This window comes from Ischnura elegans, chromosome 12, assembly GCF_921293095.1.
Source record: "Ischnura elegans chromosome 12, ioIscEleg1.1, whole genome shotgun sequence".
NCBI classification, from domain to species: Eukaryota; Metazoa; Arthropoda; class Insecta; order Odonata; family Coenagrionidae; genus Ischnura; species Ischnura elegans.
In genome coordinates, this window is record NC_060257.1 from 19,228,602 (window position 1) to 19,250,801 (window position 22,200).

A 22,200-nucleotide genomic window follows, 5' to 3' on the forward strand; every position below is an offset into this window, starting at 1 on the left:
TTTGAAAAAGCACATTCAAAGTCATAAGTCAAGGTATTGAAAATTGTCCGCCAAAGCCATTGTAGAGTGGGGGTCTACTCCATCATTATTAAAGGTGTTCCAAAGATTTATAATACATGCTGGATGGACAATATTATGAGTCACTCTGGCTTACCCCCTTCCCACATGAAATATGCTTCTCAAGTCCAATGTGACACCTATTACTTCTCATTCTATCCATGAGTATGCAGAGGAGACATTTTTTTAGTGAGAAAATGAAAGATTTTCGGTCAAAATGAAATTTACATCCAACTACCTCCAAACCTTTCCATGTACCTCAGTCCATTGGACATGCAACCACCATTTATGTGGTATAAATGGAGCTTTTGAACTTTTCTCATCACATTGGTAACGACTGTTACACATGCACTCAAGGCTTCACCAAAATTAATTTCTGGTGGGGTGCTACGTGCTTTCTTTCCTTTTTTGACTTGCTACGACTCGTAAATGTAGAAAAGATAAAATTCATGTGACCTTCTAGAACCTTTGTGTCTACGAACCATGCATCTGTAGTGGCTGCATGATGTACAACGGTGAGATAACACCATCCCTAAGCCATTGTACCATATTCCATGCCCTTTTTTGCATAATTTTGTCACTGTTTCCCTAACACTACTGACATCTAAATGTAGCCCTACCATCATTCTTAGAGGGCAAAGACTAGGAGGGATTAATGACATCTGCCACAGAGAAATACATGTATTCAATGATGAAAAGAGCGATATGTGTACCTATTACTACGCCCATTCCAGAAAAATTTTGCCTCACATTATAATTTTCTTGCCTCATGATAAGACCAAATTTATGTCCTTCGGTTGATACCCTGATAACTCGAGAAACATTACAACTGAGGATCACATTTTTGAAAGAGTGAATGAATTTGAATACCTTGGTGCCCTAATCAGCTAAAACAATAGTGAATCATGTGAGATACAAAACAATAAATTCAGCCAAAAGAAGTATGTATGCCCTGAAAAAACTGCTATCGTAAAAAATGTTATCCATCAGAACCAAACTCAGAATTTATAAGACTGCCTGGAGAATAAAACACAATATGGAAATCAGGAACCTTTTCAACTCGCCAGACGTAGTAGCTGAAGCCAAGAGCTGCAGATTGCGATGGGCAGGGCACATAATACGAAGAGAGCAAGAGGCCCTAGTAAAACAAGTCTGGGCAGAAAACCCTGATGGAAGACGACCTCCAGGAAGACCGAGAAAAAGATGGAAGGATGAGGTGCTGATTGATATGGGGAAAATGGGAGTCAGCGAGGTGGATTCAGAAGTGAGAAAGAGTTGGAGGCAGAGAGTTGGCGAGGCTAAATGGCTATGGGAGTGAGTGACAATTTTCAGGTGACTATCCCAGGTGCAGAGAGTGTGGTAGCCACGTGAGTAGAGCATTTAGCTATTGTTCAGAGAGTTTTCCATTCAAAACCATGGGTGATCCCTTCAGACACCTCCAAATTAACATTCCTAGGAGAGGAAGGTGGCCCAGGAAAAGGTACCGATCCCCATTTTCTGATTGTGGTGTCATACAACAGTAAATTAGCCTATGGTGAACTCTACCCTCACTTGTTCCAACCAATCAGAAGGTTGAACGACAGAGAAAGTGAGGCACACAATCTATCACTTGAGGTACCTCAGAATCTGTCTCCTAAAAGGTACGAAAAAAATATCTTGAGATTCAGACTTTACTACATGCCATTCTGTGAAAATTTTTTTTACAGGGTGGCTACTCAGTCAACCTGAAATTAGCTGACCTCCTCACTTGTACATATCAATTTTCTAGGTCTTTTGAATATAAATATTTTACAGAATAATTTCCTTTACTAATTATAAAAATGTGATCAACGGTGGGACAGAAATAATGTTTAAAAAATCCGCAAGTTCATGATATAAAAATGAATTTAATAAGTTACACAGCACCACTTGAATAACACCTTGGGCATGGGATGTTCAAGTACTGAAGATTAACCAAATGCATAAGAGAATGAGGAAGAATCATCGCTTAACTTTTACAGCAAATATCACGTTTTCAGATTTTAAAACTTTCCGGGGATTTGATGATTTCCATACATTATGAAATTCCATTTTTTCCAAGATTTTTCACAAGAGCTGCCACCCAGTTTTACAAGTCCATCGGATTTTCTTGACATTGCTCTAGGATGCTGTTTTCATAACCAGTAAATTCCAATGAAACATTAATAAAATTATCCCACTACTACAAATAATTTCCAATGCAAGCGTTTGAACTATTTATACTCAACAACATCCACAAGGCCACACGTTAATTGTTTGGCTTATAGTCAATGACTCAGAACCATAAACACTAACTTCAAGGTTTAATAGATGAAGTCATGTATCTCCAAGAACAAAATAGAAAAGAGAGCAAAATCAATCTACTGAACTGATGAGGAATGTGAGAAGAAGGGGCACATAAAAACGTCTGGATTATTTACTTCGTCGTGAGACTTTACCGTTTAGTATCATCAACTGGAATGTAATCGCCTCCCATTTCCCGAGCCATTTGCCGTCTTTTGCGAGCAGCATGAATCATTGCAGCATCTGGTATTCGACCACCTAAGAGACATACGATAATTAAAATAGGATATAGTTGAATTTACAATCTATCATGTCACAGCAGCAAAAGGATAACTATCACTTACTTTGCAAAAGTAGTTTAACATCGGGTTGGTTAAATATATGTTTTCGTTGTTTCGCCGCTTCATCTTCCTGATCTTCTTCGTCAGACACAGTGTGGTCAGCAAATTCAGCCTCTCGACCATTAAGAATCGGAACAGTATTTGTTCTTTTCAGCGGCACCTAACACAACAGAACAATATCGTATAGACAAAATAATAAGATAATGCACATCCTATCACATAATAAAACTGAACACACTCCGACGATTACCTCCACTATAACTGGAGCCAAATTATCGAATTCAGGCTCCTTTTCTTCCTTCTTCTTTTTCCTTTCTCTATCCAAGAGTTTCATAATTTTTTTACTGTGCGTTGACTTTTTTACTTGAAATACTTCACCATCATCGCCTGAAATAATTAATGAAGTATAGCCAAGTCCTTTTAATCAATTCATCAACACGAAAATGAAGATATAAATACCTTCATTGAGATCCTCCTCGAAACTTAATAGCGTTTGCTTTCGCTGCTTTTCCTTTTTCTTCTCCTTTATTTTTCCGGGGACTTTGGAAACCTGGGCCGATGTGTTATCTTCCGATGATTTTCCCTCACTGCCTTTGTCCGTATTTTCATTTTCATCGTCGTCGTCATTTTCCCCAACTATCCTTCTCCGAATATTTTTCTTGGGCTTCTTGAATAGCGACATTTTTGGAACAAAACTTGCAGGATGGCTGTCGGAAGTGATTGCTCAATTGCCTTTCTAGTTTCACAGCAACATATATCTGGTAAAAGCCAGCACCAAAAAATTCCCTCTAGAAGTCGATAATAATTTATAAATATTTAATGCAACTTTTAAAAAGCCGCAAGACATACAGGATTGATATGACGCATATACTGGCGTCGAGTGGTTGAGTTGACGATCTTCTGCTGTTGAGTCGCAGCTGGATCCGCTGGGTCAGCTGTGAGGGGTAGTGGGGGTCGCTGAATGTTGATTTGGTAGCAATGGCCTAGAAAATTTTGTTCCCATTGTACGGGTATCCATAGCCTCATGAACACAAGTAAGTTTGTGGCGCTTCCTCCTCTTTTGAAAGTTATGTTGATTATTGTCTTGTGATATGTGGATTTTTTTTTGTACTTATGTGCCCTTTTTTCCTCAGTGTACGATGACCTGTCGGGGGCTCGTGCAATTCATCACGTAAATTTTCCTCCAGAAGCTGTTTAAGTGTCAGTGCATTTTCCATACATTTTTATTGCCAACTAAATGCTGTGAATCCCCATATACTTGCACCATATGTTTGTAACTGATAACTAGAAAATGGAACTGCATTTAAGCCTCAACGCAAGCGGGAGAAAATGTAACGATATGGCAGTTGCTTCATTGAAAGTTTGTGATAACGTGGGGGGAATGTCTTCTCCATCCACTTCAAAAGTTTTGGGTGAGTTCACATTTTTGGTGCTATGAGTTAATGCGCAAATATACTGTTAACGTCATCACTGACTGGTTATTCCTGCTCTACTTACATAACTTTATTTTCTTTAGATTACCTAAAAAGCAGCTGTAACAATGAAAATAAAGTTCAGGAAGTACCCGAGTACAATGGGAACCAATTTCGGAGTGAAGGGAAGGTGAAGAAAAGACCCCGGAGTGTCGAAAGAGACTTCAGAAAAAGATTGAAATTTGAAAGTGAGTTGTTTTCTGATATTATTGATTATATTCTGGTATTAATTTTTCCAAAGTGTTTGCACTTTCGTGGTGAATAATTACCATTAATACTGGAAAACCTTCGAAGGCCCTATATAATAATGTTTGAATCAAATTAAGTGGAACTCGTATAGTTGTTGTCTTGCAAGGAGGCATCCAGCTCTTAGAAATAATATGTAGTGATTTTGGTATTCTGGTCGACTTCTAGAAAAGTCACCGAAACAATGCAATTTCCAATGATAAAATGATTTTGAACCTTGATGATGAAACATGTGTCATTTTTACACAAGCAATTATATGACCTTGGTTTTGGACGTAGGAGGAAACTTATTGTATTTCATGAAGTATGTCTATGCAATGACTACTTACTGAAATTGAAATGCATAAGTAACTCATCATTATAATTTCTAAATATGTACAGTACCACCTGAAGGGACTTTGGTACGTGGTGGATTGGTGAAGAGAGCTGGGCCATATCTATTGGGACCAACTCTTGGTACATCACCTGTGCAAAGTATAGTTCAATGTTTAGCCAGGCGGGAGGGAACTGACTCTTTTTATACACTTAAGGTACTAAAATTCAAACACTTGACAAGTTATTAAATACACTTGAAATGTGAGATTCTTATTCAGTGTCTTTCAATTATTAGATATTAACTCTGAGAGGGAAAGAAGATGGCATTCTTGGTGGTCGTGTTGGGTGCACGGATGATGCTAGTGAGTTGGATATTGAGGAAGAAACCCAAGATGATAGACAGGGGAAAATGCTTCTTCATACTGAGCATTCCATCCTTTCATTACTCAAGGACCAAGATGGAGTAATTCATCATCATGACTTTTTCAAGGTACCTATGATTCTAGTTGTTTTTGGTGATAAAAGGTGCAACTGTTACATCGTGAATGAAAGATTCTTTTCAGATTTGACGTAAAAACATTGGTTTCAGCATTGTTTCATCATCACCCAGTATGTATCATTATTAAACTACATAACATGACATTCATCAATTCATCTTGGTAGTGATGTAACATCGTCAAAAAATGTCATAACGCTTAATACAGTACGCTCAAGATTATCTGGGCCAATGGTGGGGGGGATGTGGCACGAATAATCGGAAAACATGGATAATCCAAACTTGATAAATGCGATGGTGGTTGGCGTAACATGGTGAAACTCCTTCATGATGCACAAAAGTTAAGAAAAGACTTCGCTGTTTCACAAAATAAAATATATTTGCGACCGGTTTCGATACAGCGTATCATCATCACTACCAAACCACTAAAAACAACTGTGCAGATCAAAAAATGGGTCATCTGCATGTTAGGGATAGACCTCTGCCACCTGGAAGCTCCACCAAGCCTGCACTTCTCTGTGCATTCAAGAGTTCTTGGCAATATATTTTATTTTGTGAAACAGCGAAGTCTTTTCTTAACCTTTGTGCATCCAAACTTGACTTTAATTTCATGTTATTTTCATAATATATATAAATCAAACAGTATATTATTACTTATGCACATTTTCTATTTTTTTAAATTGCTTTCTGGAATTGTGAAGAGCTTTCTCTTCCCAACCGCGATCTTTTTTGCGGTGATAATGTGATTGTACTTGTATCGTTAATGCTCCATGTAAGGCCTGGTTTCGAAAACCATACATCCGTGGCTGTGTGATCACAGATACAGAAAAGTGGTTTGCATGAATGCTTCAGAACCACTGCTCGATGTCATAAACTACACTGTCAGGCACCACGCCACATTGTCGCATCTCGCATCAGTTGCCCTGGTTGCAACTGCTGCGCAACGTGTATCCGTGATCAAGGAGCCCGGTCGCGCACTGCATGGCTTACTGCTACATATAATGCCTGGTTTCCGAAAACCACACACCCGTGGCTGTGAGGTCACAGAATCAGAAAAGTGGTTTGCACGAATGCTTCGAAACCACTGAAAGGCACCACGAGTAGTCACGTCTCGCACAAGTTGCCTGGGATGCAACTGCTGCAGGATGCGGATTCGTAATCACAGAGCTTGATCCCACCCTGCGATGCTTGGAAAATAGGAGCACAGCACTCCCGTGAAGGCAACGGGCATGCAACAATGCCATCTCGCAGTAGCAGGTTAGAGGACACCAGGACTTAAGGCAAATTGTCTAAACAGGCGAGTGCCTGGCTATAACTCATGCTATCTCTACTTCCACTTCCCCGCTACCTTCACTTGTACTATTCCCTTCCTATCCAGTTTAACTTTGACTGGTAACGGCATACACATGCCGGAGTGCGATGAAATCACCGATCGGTATTCAACTGCATGCGAAGCCGCGGCAATAATTGTGCATTTGCGATGTGAAATATAAAATTAAAGATCGTTAGTAACATTTCTCTTAATTTACAAATGAGTAACCATTAAAGAGTCTTCTAAAATTAATCAAGAGATTTTTCCTGCTGCTGATCGTTGTCTTCAATGCTGGAGCAGATGCCCAAGGAAACTTGAAACATTCCTTGTCAGCAAGTAGATAAAATAATTTTTTAATTTTATAAAATACTAATCCATTTTAAGAAGGGGATTCTAATGAAAATAATTTACCCGGCGTAGCATTTTATTTAAAAAATGCAAATATCTTGTGGCTTTTGCGTCTAATTTTATTTTTTTATAAAGATCGCAGAAAACTTCGAAGGACCGTGAACTCATGCACAGATAATCCGCAACCCGGAAAAACCACAGCCGGATAATCGGGAGTCTTCTGTATATTTAATGGAACTTTGTTCTTTCCACACAGCATTTTAATTACCCCCATCAATTTCAGCAACATTTTGTGGTGTTCAAGGGAGAGGGCCAACTCGGGTAGTTTGTAGTAATTCTAGTAGACTTGATGAACATATGGATAGTCCATAAAACATCACCTTTATCCGTTAATTTAATGTCATGTTGTGACTTTAATGACACATTTAGGAGGACTGTCCATTCAGTGCCTATGATAATTTGAAACTTATGGATGATATTTTTAATTATCCAAGATGCCTGGGGGATGATAAAGTCCAAAAGACATTTCAGGTAGGAGCTAGCCTGAAAGATGGGCTCCATATTATTTTAATTCCTTCCCTGAATCCTAAAAAAAACAAATCAAATTGGTAGGAAACATGGTAATGCGTCATTATTTCGCCAGTGTTCGTAAACCACTGCATTGTACCTGAATCAAAGTAGATTAACTTTAAATCAACCTATTATGTAGTATGAATTTTCATTTTATTAAGTTATAATTAAATCCTTATTTACTCACATAAGCCGCGCCCTCATATATCCCGTGCACCCGCATTTTTGGGCTGGCTCGTGATGGAAAAAAAACTTCCTACTGCTTTTTGGGTGCAGTCTAATGTAGGAACTCGTGATTTGTTGCTAAATCGATAAATTTACGTTTCTATGATTAATAAAGTTAAATAATGTTAGAAATGTAATTCCTGCGAAGGTTTCCTAGTTTCAATGCTAAACTCTGGAGAAATAAACGATAAGAATTTGAGGGAAAATGATATGCAGCTTAAAATACAAATTTGAGGATTCGTGTAAGCCACGCACACTCATTTTTTCACTGGCATTTCCGAGAAAAAAAGGTGCGCGGCCTCTACAGGTAAATACGGTACGTCATAAATAAATAATTGAATTATACAGTACACTCCTGATTATCCGGGCTAATGATGGGGAGAGACGGCACGAATAATCGAAAAACACGGATAATCCAAACTTTCACTTAAATGTCTTGCTATGTTTATAATTTACGTAAAAAATACAATATATTATTTTTGCAGTTAATATGTCATATAAGAGTGCTTCCCGGACTCATTGAGAGCTTTCTTCACCAGTTCGCAATCTTTTTAGCGGCGATAACATGGTTGTATTCGTATTATTAATGCTCCATGTAAGGCCTGGTTTCGAAAAACCACACATCCGTGGCTGTGTGATCACGCTCGACGTCGGAAACTACGCTCTAAGTATCAAAAACTACAACTAAACAAACGTCGGAAACTACACTGTCGGGCACCACGCCACGTAGTCTCGTCTGGCACAACTAGTCCGGTTGCGTGGTCTCACACTGTAAGGCTTGGAAAACAGGAACAGGGTGCTCCCGTGAATGCAGCTAGCGCGTGACCGCCTCCGTTGAACGAAGGGGATGCTAACGGAAATAATAAGCCCGGTGTATCCTAGCATTAATGCCATAATTCTGATGATTTTGCGTCCGATTTTTTTATATGAAGATCGCGGAAAAAATTGATCGAGAGTGAAAAATCATGCACGGATAATCCGCAACCCGGATAAACCGCAGCCGGATAATCGGGAGTCGGCTGTAAATGAATTTCCTGGTCCAAGAGCCATTTAGGCACACCCTAACAAAAAAAGGGGGAGAGGGTTGTGGTAGTTAGTGTTTTCGTCTCTCACCTAGTGGAAAGGGGTTCAAGTCCTTTTGGTGGCAGAGATTCATCAGAGACTTCTGCTTGAATACCTTGTGAAGGGCACTTCCGGTACAGCACTCTTGTCTAATGATGGGACATGAAGTTGTGGCGTTACGTCGTTAATCTTCGAGATTGTGAATGTAAGCCCCAGACATAGGGAACTCCAATCGTCTGTCACAAGCTGGTTCAGGGAAAGACTACACAAACAAGAAATCAGCACTCAAGAAACAATTGTCACAAATTTACAAGTTATTTTCAATCAATATCTGTTAGAAGTAGAAATATTCAAAATCAGAATTATTACAGAAAACAACGATGACAACTAATGATCCTATAGGAAACATTACCAAAAACTAAGTACAAGCTGTATAATTTTGCAGAAATCACCCATCTCAGCCAAGCCATCTGTCCACCGCGAGCGCTGGGGCAAAAGAGAGCTTGCGAGCTCCGAAACGTGTCAGGGTGGAGGGGAGGGAATTTGCAAAGGAGTGGAGGGATAATAGGGCGATGTTCAAATCAGCTGCAAATCTGCCGTGTAGGCACCCCTGTTGACTGGCACCACTGCAAAACGTCCATCATCCAAGCCAGGGTTTGGGGGAGGGGGGGGGGGGAGAACCACGTACTGCCGGGGGTACTCTCTCCTCAATCTTCTGGGTTGGAGACATAACCAAGTGGGGTGATTGCTGGTAGAGGCAAGTCATTGGAATTCATGGAGGGGAGAGACATAGTGGGATGAGGTGTTGGAGGGAGAGAGAGTTGTGATAGGACAAGTGGAGTACTTCTCACTCCAAACTGCATAGGTACTTATGCCTCAGCACCCATTTCCCCTTGATTGCCAAGGAGTAGGTATTCCTCCGCCATACTACCTATATAAGTCTTGATCTCCAGGTGGGCTGGCATCGGAGGGCTAGCGTTGTAGGGCAGCATCGTAGGACAACGTTCGTAGGACAGCATCGTAGGACAACGTTCGTAGGACAGCATTCATAGGACAGAGTTCGGAGACAAGAGTTCCGAGACTTAGAGTCTCCGAGCCTTTGAGTAGAAGGGCCTTTGCGCGAAAAACCTTAGCGCAAATTGTCCTTAGCGAGAAAAGTTCTGCGGATAAGTTTGGAGGAATTTCTGGAGGGGGGGTACCAGAAATTTTGGAGGGGGGTTACACTAAAAAATGCCACAAAGTCATGGCACCTTTCAATTAGAGAAAGGTATTACTGATCCTGGATTTCTCTCTAATCTTGTATACCTACATTCCCCTATGGTACAAATGGCCTAATCTGTCAGTCGCCTCCTCTAAATACATATCTACCTAGCATACTAGCAGCACTTGTGATGGCTGTTAGTTGGCTGTGTGTGTTAGTTAGATTGCTGGGTGGTTTTTTTTCCAATGGGGTCATCCACTTAGACTGGAAATCAGTCTTCATTAAATGAATTCAGTAGATGGAAGGGAAATAAAGGTTATGTACTTGGAAAACAAATCTCCCCATTCAGCCATTCGCTTGTAAGTTTAAATTAAAATAAAAAAGAATTATGAAGGAGTCTCCTATTTTTCGTGAGTTTTTGACGTCATTAGAGTACTATTCCATTCACTCATTCATGGGGAATTTTCATTGAGGAAACAAATTGTTCAAAAGAGTGTAAACTGCAACAAAGCACGTAACAGCAAGGAGAAATGGTGAATTGTTAGGAATGAGTTTTAGGCTTTATCAAGTTAACATCTATGGGGTAAAGATCATAGATTTTTTGTCGCTAATTGCTCAATAATGAGGTGATGGATCCAAAAATAGAAAAATACTAGTCTCTTTATTTTACAAACCCTATCACAATTGACAGTGAGATAAAATTGGTGAACGACCCATTATTACAGCAAGCCCTAAATGTGTGTGGCAGACTTCTGAGAGGATTTCACTAGTCAAGCTTTTTGTGACGCCAGTCTATAAATAGGGCCAGGTCCATACCCTGATCAGTTCAAAATTATTTTTTTTTCAGAAAAATTTGCCTCTGATGTTTCAAGAAGACATTTTTATCCATTCCTACCTAAATAAAAAGGTTCTTTAACTAATTGTCACATGTTAAATTTTCAGGATTATGCTTTGGAAGAAAGGGATGAAGTCAGTGCTTATGGTTCAGTGCAGAGGGTTTATGCGGGAAAAGCTAATGTACGTCTATGCCTGGTATTGGATTGCCTGTGGGCTCATGACTTTTGCCCTTCAAGACCACCAGCTCCATTAATAAATCTGCAGCATCATGTAATACGAGAAAGAAAATTGCCTCAGCGAGAAGCCTTAATCATCTTCTATCATACTGTGAAAGTCATACAAGATCTCCATGCTGTGAGTTTTAATAAATGCACCAATATCCATTTCTAAGTTTTTTTTTAAATGATAATAGATGATTTGATAGCATAGCATACAGCACTAGTTTAAAATTGTCTCAGAAATTTTTTTTTCTTATGGTGGTTCATTTGTTTCTTAATTGTTATATTAGGTATTGCATAAATAAGCAGTATTATAACAATATATTTTTTGTGGCTACTTTTAGGTTTTTTTAAACAATTATGAAGTGGCTATAAAGAATGTAATCAATTTAATTTCTTTATTCTGATTACATTGTCTTGTGTTGAATTACCATTATGGTGAATTTTTCTGCTTGGGTACTGCCTATTAATTGCTAAATGTGACTCTGTGTCATATATGAAGTCTGTTTCAGCTGGTGGAGAACAGTACTGTGTAGCAATCGATGGATAGCATTACAGTAAAAGATAAATAAATATAACCCAGAAATTAAAATGTAAACTGTTAATATTTAAGTTCTAAATTTTTTGCATCAAAATTGTGTGAAGATGAATGAGCTGACCTAAAGCAGTGGGTTGATAGATCTCTCTTTGCATCTCAGCGGAAGAGTACAATGGGCCAATATATCACAGCCATCAATATATGTTAAATTTTATGAATTTGCTATGATAAAATTTATTTTTAAAGCAGCGTGGATTTTTTTCATTTTTAACTAGTTCAACTTAAATGATATTAAAAAAACCTGCATGTAGGTAGGAAAAAGTTATTTTAGTTCTGGGTTAGATTTAGCACCTTATTAGACAAAATTAGCTCAGATGAACACTTCAGATCATACTTATGAGTTATACCCTGGGATCACAGCTTAAGATATTATATAGTAGCTAATGACAAACGAGGATTTTCAAAAACATTTGCCTATATTTTAGATGACGATAGGCCTAAAATATTACTTGAATGGAAGTTTATTCATTCCATGCATTCAATAGACATGGTGGTTCTAAATTAATGTTTTGAACGGGAAGACTTTCAGTCACTTCCTGGTTAAATGAATTGGAGAAATTTTAGGAGAGATTATTTGAATTGTTATATGTATTCTCTTCTAATTGCTAACTAATGTTTGTGGTAGGTAACCCTTAGCAATGAAAGAACAAGAATAAACACTCGGGCATTTCTTAGGGGAAGGTGGTGGGACAAATCCATAATCAATGGATTTGATTGAATAATGAAATAATGGATTCGTTATCTGACATCTCATGTAATTCTAGTGTTGTGTGTGTGTTAGAAGTATATAAATAAGTCTTCCAATTTACTGTTGAAAATGCTTACTGTGATTATTTTCATTTTTAGAAAAATATTGTACACAGAGACCTCAAGCTTGGAAATATTGTAGTCAATCGCAGGAATTTGACTGTAACATTGACAAACTTCTGTCTGGGGAAGCAATTGGGAAGTGAAACTGACCTTCTAGTCGATCAGAAAGGATCTCCAGCATATATTTCACCAGAAGTCCTACATGGAAAACCATATCTTGGTAAAATATTGTGATTTTTATTCATTTAATGATATGAGACTGGTGACCGCATGTTTCCGCTGTGTCAAGGTTCCAAATTCTCCATTCGTTTGGTGCTACCGCGTCGGTTGTTTCTGATGACAACAGTTTCGACCTGAATATGCTGGCAGCAGTGCCAGCGAAACTGTTGTCATCAGAAACAACCGGCATGGTAGCACTGAAAGAATGGAGAATTTGGAGTAGTGAAAATTGTTTAATTTTACTGTACTTCAATGACAAGGAGTGTCATTTTTCTGTTATCTGAGTAAAAATTACCATTGCTATGCGTGGATGTGGAAACAAGTTGTTTTTATCATGATTAAGAAGAGTTGCCTCAAAATTAACTTGGTGAAGTTAAATGACTTATCTTGGTTGTGAATCCAAGTCACCCAGATGTTAGAGTTCCTTTGTTCTTAAGTTATCATATTGTTTACTAGATGCTGTGCTGTTGTTGGTCTGGTTGTGTACGATGTGTGAAGAAAATCTCCATCATGCTCTTTTGACGGCAGTGATTTCTTTGAAGTAAAATTTACTTTTTCCCCTAATGGAACAATAATAAAGTTCAGGAAGACTTCTCAGGCATTCCTATGGTATGAAGGGTATTTTATTACTGCATACAATTCAGTCTGACGGAGCATTTTTTCTCGAAGCTAATTATAATTTCGGTTTGAAGTCAACCATCACCATTGTTTTGTGTGGTATGGTGTGGCTTATTTTTTTTATTTTTCTAGGAATTTTGATTTCAACCTCTTATAATGTGCTATGGGTAGTAAAGTCAATATGATAAAAACTATTGGTCTATTGATGAATTCTTCTCGGGTTTTCAGCCAGGTTAAACCCGAGAAGAATTCATCAATAGTTTTCACCAGGAGAAATTAAAAGCCTTTATTATTGGTCTATTGTGTGACATCTAGAGGTTACTTGCTGCCCCAAATGCAATAATAATTAATTTTGTCAAATTGATAAAAATACCATTTCTGAGAGTAAAATCAAAACCTTTTGAGACGTTGGAATTCTCGCCTTAGTATGACTGCTGTACTGAGCCCTGAGAGATTCTTCCGTCCCCTCTGTACGGAGTATTTTTGCAGGACATTCATTAAGAAGGGTGTTGCGGAGAATCGCACTCTCAGCACCAACCTTTTTCGACCCTTCCTGGCAGGGACTCCACATTATCTCGGACTCCAAGGGCAGTTGGGCTCCCTCCTTTCAGGGTTTATAACCCTACCAGTGGCATTGGTTTGCGGTCACTCATGCTTTTGTTTATATGAATTAGCTATGGATATTTGTTGCTTGAACGTAAATTGCAGGCTTTGAATTTTATTCTGGGAGTTGTCAAATTTTGAACGAAGTCCTACTGTCGATATTAATGCATTTAATGCAGCAACAATTAACATGTCGATGTTTATACTTAAATCAAGATACATATAAGTTAATATTTATGGTGGAATTTCGTTTAAAATTGCAAATGCTGCTCAAAAGGCAAATAATTCAATTCTTAGTTTATATTTATGAGAAAGGAACAAATATTTATTAAAAAAAAATGACTGGATAAACAATAGGGTAGTTTCCTTCATCAAAGAAAACGAAATGCATTGATTGCGATTCGTTGCCCACCATTACTGTATTCATAATATACAAATTATTTGATTTTAGAAATCCCAGTTTAGACAAATGGCAATGGTCAATTTTAACCTCATTTTAAAAAGGCCAGATTGGCGCCCATGTGATTCCACTCCACGTGACGTCACAGGGACCTAGTTTCTATACGAGTAGATAGGAGTTTTACATCGTCTGAGATTACCAATGCATGCATGAGGTACAAAGCTCAGGGAAACATCTCTTAATAATTACACATTAAAAATACCTAAGTTCGTTAAGATTCCTTCGTTTGATAGGGGAATAAAAATCCTTATTTAGGCCAAGCGCTACCTGCTAGGAGGGTACTCAGCTACCTGCTAGCAGCCTGCGTCGTATCAGCGCTCAAGCCTCGCCCCAAGGTCACGTCACACGCCGACAGCTGGAACCAGAAATACGTCACACGGACTTTTCCCATCATTCCTACTTAGCCGTCGCGTTTTCGCGCGCATGAATTTTTTCACTTTTCGTTTAATCGCAAAAAATAGATATTGTCATTCGAAAATCTAAGAGCATGAAATGTGCCCTCCAGGAGTAATAATCTTTCGATTTAGGCAATAAAAAAATAATAGGAAACCGCCCTATTGTATACCTAGGGGTACCTGCTCCCGGATTTCGAGGTTAAAGCCTTAGCCCTGCAGCGTTGGGTCCCAAACGAAGACATTGCACACTTTCGCTGTGAAGCGCTTCCAGCAAGACGGTGAAATGGACCGGCATTTCATAACGGCGGGCATTTTGACTTGGGTTGCTAGGGGGTTGTTGAATGAAAGAGTTTGTTTATTAACATGTTATCAATCAGACATCTCGATCTTATCTGCAATCGCACGGAAATGGAATGATTTTTCCAATTGCTAACAAATATTTTTGATGGCGAATCGGATACGAGTGATGACGCAAGTACAAGTGAGAGTGAGGAGGAATCGGGAGACGTTGATGAGGTGGATTTATTAGTAATTTATGCCATTAAATGATGGAGGAGGCAAGGGGATATCTTGTATTGAAGCCACGGATTCTCTCTTACATGGAAAATGTGGTAGGGAGTTACAGTGGGCTAACGTTCTTAAGTCATTTCAAATTTTGTCATTGATAAGCCAGATCTTATTTAAAATAATAAATCAAATGTGTGGCGGGCAATGCAGCTACCGTCCCTGACGTGCGGGTGTTAATAAATTCACGGCTCTCTTACTTTTTGAGCCATGAAGAGGAATTCTTTCCCAATGATAGCCACATCATTGCAGACTCTGCTTATGGAATCAATGAACATTTGATGGTACTATTCAGAGATAACGGGTGTTGATGCGAAAGGAAAAGATGAACTACACTGCAGGATGACTTTGTGTCAGAAACTCTTCAATACTAAGTTATCGAAGGCTTGAAAAATAATTAATAAAAAAGTGATAGACAAATTTGAATTAACTGATGTGGAAAAGATAATGGAATTCATCTTGGCTTGTTGTGCGCTCCATAGTAATTGTGAAGAAAGAGGAGGCGAAGCGACCGATGTAGCTCCAATAGGGTAGTTTCCTTCATCAAAGAAAACGAAAGGCATTGATTGCGATTCGTTACCCACCATTAGTGTATTCATAATACACAAATTATTTGGTTTTTGAAATACTGGTTTAGACGAATGGCAAGGGTCAAATTTTATCCTCATTTGAAAAAGGCCAGATTGGCGCCCATGCGATTCCACTCCACGTGACGTCACAGGGACCTAGTTTCTACACGAGAGGATAGGAGTTATACATCGTCTGAGGTTACCAATGCATGCATGAAGCACAGAGCTCAGGGAAACATGTCTTAATAATCACCTACTAAAACTGGCTAAGGTCGGAAAGTTTTCTTCGTTTGATAAGGTATTAATAAACCTTTTTTAAGCCAAGCGCTACCATTCAGCAAGGTACTCAGCTACCCGCTGGCAGCCTGCGACGTATCAGCGCTAAGCCTCGCCTCAAGGTCACCTCACCGAGCGGGAGGGGGAACCAGAAATACGACGTACGGAGATATTTCCCGGTATTCATACTTGAGCGTCGCGTTTTCGCGCGCTTGAAAATTTTCACTTTTCATTTAATCGCGAAAAATAGATATTGTCATTTAAAAATCTAAAAGCGTGAAATACGTACTCCAGGAGTAATAATCTTTCGATTAAGGCAATAAAAAAATAATAGGAAACCACCCTATTGACGTGGAAAGAGTACCGATTAAATTTGATGAAAACATTAAAAAATTAGGATGAGAGGGGTGAATAAAAGGCAGAGAATCATGATTATGAATTACCTCAGGATTAATTACATTTATATATATCTAAGAAATTAAATACATTATAACTATAACACAATAACAAATTACAAGAATTTATCATAAAAAATCCATTGAAACTCTTCTTACTTGTTTCACATCAATTATATTAAAAATGTTATGAACACCCCAATTAAAAAATGTCACTGATTTTTCTCTATTAGTTTCTTCATCAAATCTATTGCTGTTCTTTGCAATTCCATTTTCTCCTCGTGCTCCCACTTGTTATTTTCCTTTTCCTGGTTGATATTTTTAATGAACTCCTCGATTTCTACATTGACTCGCCTCTTCTTTGGCATTGCTTGCGAAAAATGAGTGGATAGAGATTACCACAGGAAATAATGTTACTTTAAGGACTTCTAAGCTAATTAATTCAATAAACTAAAGTATCGTCACAGTATTAAAAACACACTATTAAAGGGAAACATCATTAATCACTACAATGCAAAAGTCATTAACATCGCTTGAAATAATTTATCGTTTGTATTCACTTACTTTCTGCAGATTTTGACGGCCCTTCACGGCAAGGCGGCTTCCTTTTACTGATTGGGCATGCACATTTAATAATATTTTTCTCTCCATAACTCATACCATTCAATTATTAACCAAAACCTTTCTCAGCAATGAGGATAATGTCTTCTATTCCACAGCTTTATTTATTTATCTCACCAGTGCATAGTAACCGTGTAATATCATAGGAAATTGGCGTAATTTCTCGAATGATTGCAAACGATATATCGCATTCACTGCAAACACTTCACGTAAATGCTGGGGTGTTTGAAGCTATCAAACTTGATAATGTATGCTCTCTCCCAGGCCCCACCTTCTGTGCTTCAGAGCCCTCCAAAGCGTGAAACGGACCGGCCTGAGGCACTTGAAGTGGCTTGAAGCGTGAAACGGACCGCGACCTAGATTAATTGCTTTTGCAAAACATCCATTGTTAGCCAGAAATTACAATAATTCTGGGGTGTGAAATACTCTGGAAAGCTTCGTAATTAGTAACACAGTGAATGCGTTAGATCCCATAGTGAACACTTAAATTTTGTTACAAATTTGATCTCAATATGGTGGGGACCTGAACTCAGGTTTGTAATTTCTCAACATAGAAAAATTCATAACATTGTTTCTTCTACCATATGTTGACTTACTTATTTTATTAGGACTATAATTTGACTTCACAATATGGAAATCTTTGTAGCACCAACTATACTCGTATAAACTAGAGTTTAATGTAGTATGCACAATCTTGATTGCATTTTTAAAAATCTGTGTGAAGTTAGTGATACTGGTGACGGCTCTTGTGAAACTACAAAAAAGGTTTTGCCATTAATAAATATGAATGTGGTACTTATGAGAAGATACTATTATTTACCAGTAATTTACTTTCTTGATTTAATACATCCCCTACTTTGTAGTCAAAAATAGTTTGGTAACACAATACATCACTCACAATGTAGCAAATCTCATTTTTTGGTCCATATGATTCCAAATTAAATATGATTAACTTAAGGAATGTAATTGGACTAATTAACGCTAGCTAATCAGTCATTTCGCCTGCAGAAATGGAATCAATGGGAGCATAGAACCAGCAATGTGTCAGTTATGTATTTACTAGATATTTTAGGTGTTTAAAATTACGGAAGAATAATTTTGCTTTTTCAAATCTTCATTGTTGTTTTTCAGGTAAACCATCTGATATGTGGGCTCTTGGTGTGGTTTTATATACCATGCTATATGGCCAGTTTCCATTTTATGATTCCAGTCCATCCCAGCTTTTCGCCAAGATTAAAACAGCTACTTATACTACCCCAAAGTAAGACAATATGTTTGCTTTAAATATTAATACTCAAAGAAATTTTGTGATGTGGATATTTATGTCAATCAGGTATCTTAAAAAAGTGTTAATATTAATGAACACATGACTTTAGTATGCTTTCTCTAAATCGCAGTGATGAAGTCCTAGAATATGTGATATAAACGTTGAGGTTAGGGCTTGAACACTATGCAGTGGGGTGTGTATTATTTTCTATTGAGGTGTTAAATATTAATTCATTCATTTTAGTAAAACTGGAGTAAACTTCTCCAAAACCTCCAATTCTAACTGATGGACCAATCACCCCTTAGCACTTGTTTAAATCTACCAAAACTTCAGACATTTAGGTTCTTATTTGGGCAGAGGTGCTTTCGGCATGTTGACTGAGAAAGATAACCTCGTGGCTGTTGCCTTCCAATTGAAATGCATATGATAATTAATCCACAAAACATCATGGCCTGACTTACTCGTATGATCTCCAAGACATTGGACCAATTATAAAGGCCTGGTTACATATACATAAACACATACTATTTAATGTCTAAATGTATGAACGCAAAAATGCACCGAGTAACCACCTAACTTGTGGGAACGCATGAATGGAAAATAGAACCTGTTTTAATTTGGTTCGTGCATTTGTACATGTTCCGCTCCGGTCCACAAAAGTCATACATGCAAACAGACATTAACTCGTGCATGTTAATGCACCGTGTAACCAGGCCTTAAGGATTGATTCTTTGGCCTAGGTTTATACGGAGAGCCACTGAAATTCTGGTTATGCATCAAAAATACTTTTATAATTTAGGATAACCAAAATTAATACGTAGTGTTAAAAATTGAACCTGTTAGAGGAAGGTGCAATAAATCTACCAGTGAAAAGGTTCAAACAAATTATATGTTCCTAGGATATTTTTGGTGTAAGTGTGAAGTATTGATTTTGATTATTTTGTTAAACAATGTTACCTTTGAATACATTATTCAGGTTCACTCAAACCTTTGATAGTACTGTAGAAAAGAGTTTTGTGAATGAAAATATTACTTTTCATCATTTGGTGACGTCATTACAGTTAGGATTCAATGACTTGTTCAGGGAGAACTGCTCATAAGGAACTTCTCAAGAGAATGTAAGAAACAATAAACCATGCAAGGTTGACGAGTGGCCAAGATACACTGATGGGTATAGCAAGAGCATGAGAAGCCATCAACTTCAAAAAGGTTACAGCTGTTGATTTTTCACTGTGGATAGCTGGAGAGTAGGGGGTTGTTCGAGAGGTGAAAAATAATTGTCTTTTTATTTCACAAACTCTTTCACTATCAACAATTAAAAATATTGGTGCATTAGCCCATTCCTGGTGAAAGTGCTGAAAAATTACAAAAAGCCTTGCATTAATACTGAAATGTTACTTGTCGACGAATTCATAATTTTCTCCATGAAATTGATTAAGCATTCAAAGCCTTCAATGCTGACCTAATAGCTATAGTTACATTCAGCTGTTGCATAATAATATTTAACAGTTATTCAAATCAGCATGTGAGTGGCACAATCAAAGTTAACTTTAGGTTTAGTATATCTTTCGTTATTATTATAAAAATGATGAAAGAGTAAAATCTTTGATATTATGCAAAGGGCCTGAGCACCGTTAGGTCAGTGAGCAACTCATACGCTGTGGGGCTCAGGTTACACTAAAGTTTGGTATTAAGTCTTCGATAAAAAATTATTTTGTCATAAATTTAAACTCCTGCCATGGTTTGTTAAATTTGATGACATGATTATTTAAGTTTTTAAAATCCCATACTATCAAATACCATGAGGCCTAAATAAAATTTCATGAATGTCATATCTTGTAAATGATTCCATATATGCAGTGTTACTAAAAAGGCTGTTGGTCTGTATCATTATCTTGTTGTTATCTATATATTATGCTAGTCTTCATCAATGGTCATTATGTATATTGTTACTAAGTGTATACAACATATGTGTTAAAAAAGTGTGTACTTTTGTAATAAGGAAATGATTTAACAAAACTATCCATTGGCAATATGCACTAAAAGATTCATCTATCAATAGCAATGCAGCTACAATTTTCATCTTAAATTATGTGTGAATAATATTGCATGGGGACAGATGGCAACATTTTGCATGGAATTTTGAATTCTATGAAAAATGGGAGTTGCTCAGGAAATTTGTATTGCAAGCAACATGTGTGCATGTTAAGCACTCAAAAGAAAAAGGAATCTGCATTTTCCACCAAAAATATAGGAATTTAATAAACTATGTGGGACTCAATATTCAAATACCAATTTCCAACATGCACCATTTCTTGTGTGTATACAGCTGGTGACCCAAAATTCCTACCGAGGTAGTTAGGGAGTTACGATGTGGAGTTGGAGAACTGGGAATAGGGAATTTGATTTGCTGTTTTGAGTTTGGAGAACCTTACTATTTGAAATCACTAGATTATGAATGTAAACTGTACCCAGTGATCATTGAGTGTACATTAGAATGAATTCATGCATAAGTTTTTTGTAGCTCTAATATCTGGAATTATCCGAACAAAAACTCAATGCACGTGTCTGTGATTACTAATCCCCTGGAAGGGTTTGACATGTATAATATAGAAAATTTGTTGAGATCTTTTTTTCTGATAGTTTAAGTTGAAGGGTAGTAATTTTCTACTCCCAATTTTTTTGCCAACGCATTAGTCTTGTTTGCACATTTTCTTGTAAAATTTAAAGATTTAAATCACTTTGAAGTAGTGTGTTAATTTTTACCCTCTGAGATTATGTTATTAAGTTTAAATGATTACTTGTTGATTCATTACCTAGATTGACAACAATTTCCTCTTGAAAATTTACAGAGATGGTCGTGTGACATATGATGCAGCAGCCTTGATTGCTAATCTTCTGGTGCTGGATCCAATACAGCGGTATACAGCTTCTCAAGTCCTTGAATCTTTAACATCCATCATTAGTCCATTGGGTTCTCTTTTAAGAATTCATCAATCTTTGCCTTCCTCTCAGAAATTGCAGGTCAGTTGATATTATCCTAAGATGTCACAGGTTAAAATGGAAGAAATAAAATAATTACAAATTTTTATACATGTCTCTGAAAAAATGGAGCTCGTAAAGGAGGAGAAACATTTAGAAGCTAGCTTATCATATTTGTATTTTCAGGTGGTACCTGATATAGATGACATATCTGAAGAGCAAGATGGCCAAATTAGAATTAAAGAGTTTGATGAAGAATTTAAAAATGTGACATCGACTTCAGTGGTAAGTTCGAAGTTTTTTTGTCTTCTTATGCAAAAGTAATTGAATAAAAGGTGTTCATCGTGCTCAAAACTGAAATGTGCTTCATTATTTTCAGAGAAATTTCAAAAGGAGACATGAGTCTGAAAAGACTGTCTCATGGGCTGAATTTACTAATGGAAGAAGCAATGTTCAAGTACAGAGGAATGCTCTACCTTCTTCAGAGACTGACTGTCTAACTTTGGCAATGCTTAACTCTGTATGATACCTTTATAGCTCCAAATTGTTTTAAACTTAAGCAATCCAGGCATTGAGATCACATTATGAAACTTAGTGCTGTTAACCACAGTAGATCAAATTTTAAGCAGTAGGTAAAATTTGCCTACATCACAAAAATATATAGGCTCAAGGATTCAATCATATATTTTTTATGATGCTTTGAAATAAGTGTTCCGATTTGACTATTTTATGCTGTAATAATTTTAATCATCTGCACCCCACAGTTGTGATTGTTATTGGAGCCATTAATATGTCCTTAAGTCAATAAATTTTCAAACCTAA

At 37.5% G+C, this 22,200-nt stretch overlaps 2 protein-coding genes and 1 long non-coding RNA gene across 3 annotated transcripts in view; 1 reads left to right on the forward strand and 2 right to left on the reverse strand.

Annotated features, from left to right (window-relative positions):
• LOC124169739 (PAX3- and PAX7-binding protein 1) overlaps positions 1-3,470 on the reverse strand; it is a 28,245-nt gene extending 24,775 nt beyond the window's left edge. Inside the window, exons 1-4 of the mRNA XM_046548434.1 lie at positions 3,159-3,470; positions 2,950-3,086; positions 2,703-2,859; positions 2,514-2,616 (exon numbers count right to left, since the gene is read on the reverse strand). Of these exons, the coding sequence (XP_046404390.1) occupies positions 2,514-2,616; positions 2,703-2,859; positions 2,950-3,086; positions 3,159-3,381 (620 nt within the window). The 5' untranslated portion in view covers positions 3,382-3,470. The remainder of the gene's footprint in view (positions 1-2,513; positions 2,617-2,702; positions 2,860-2,949; positions 3,087-3,158) is intronic.
• Positions 3,471-3,602: 132 nt separating this feature from the next.
• On the forward strand, positions 3,603-22,200 carry LOC124169740 (serine/threonine-protein kinase 40-like). The gene is made up of 11 exons (XM_046548435.1): positions 3,603-3,733; positions 3,833-4,111; positions 4,216-4,359; positions 4,799-4,947; positions 5,028-5,222; positions 10,889-11,137; positions 12,446-12,629; positions 18,261-18,390; positions 21,249-21,420; positions 21,565-21,663; positions 21,758-22,200. Exons 2-11 carry the CDS (start codon positions 3,991-3,993, stop codon positions 21,902-21,904), a joined length of 1,590 nt encoding a protein of 529 aa, XP_046404391.1. The 5' UTR covers positions 3,603-3,733; positions 3,833-3,990; the 3' UTR covers positions 21,905-22,200.
• On the reverse strand, positions 16,827-18,253 carry LOC124169741. The gene is made up of 2 exons (XR_006867222.1): positions 17,073-18,253; positions 16,827-16,878 (listed from the first exon to the last, which is right to left on the reverse strand). It is a non-coding gene; the product is annotated as an uncharacterized LOC124169741 (long non-coding RNA).

Coding starts and splice junctions, on each gene's coding strand:
- LOC124169740 (XM_046548435.1), top strand. CDS start 3,991: ATGGAACTGCATTTAAGCCTCAACGCAAGCGGGAGAAAATGTAACGAT. Junction 4,112..4,215: donor ATCCACTTCAAAAGTTTTGG/GTGAGTTCACAT, acceptor TATTTTCTTTAG/ATTACCTAAAAAGCAGCTGT. Junction 21,421..21,564: donor CTTCCTCTCAGAAATTGCAG/GTCAGTTGATAT, acceptor TTGTATTTTCAG/GTGGTACCTGATATAGATGA.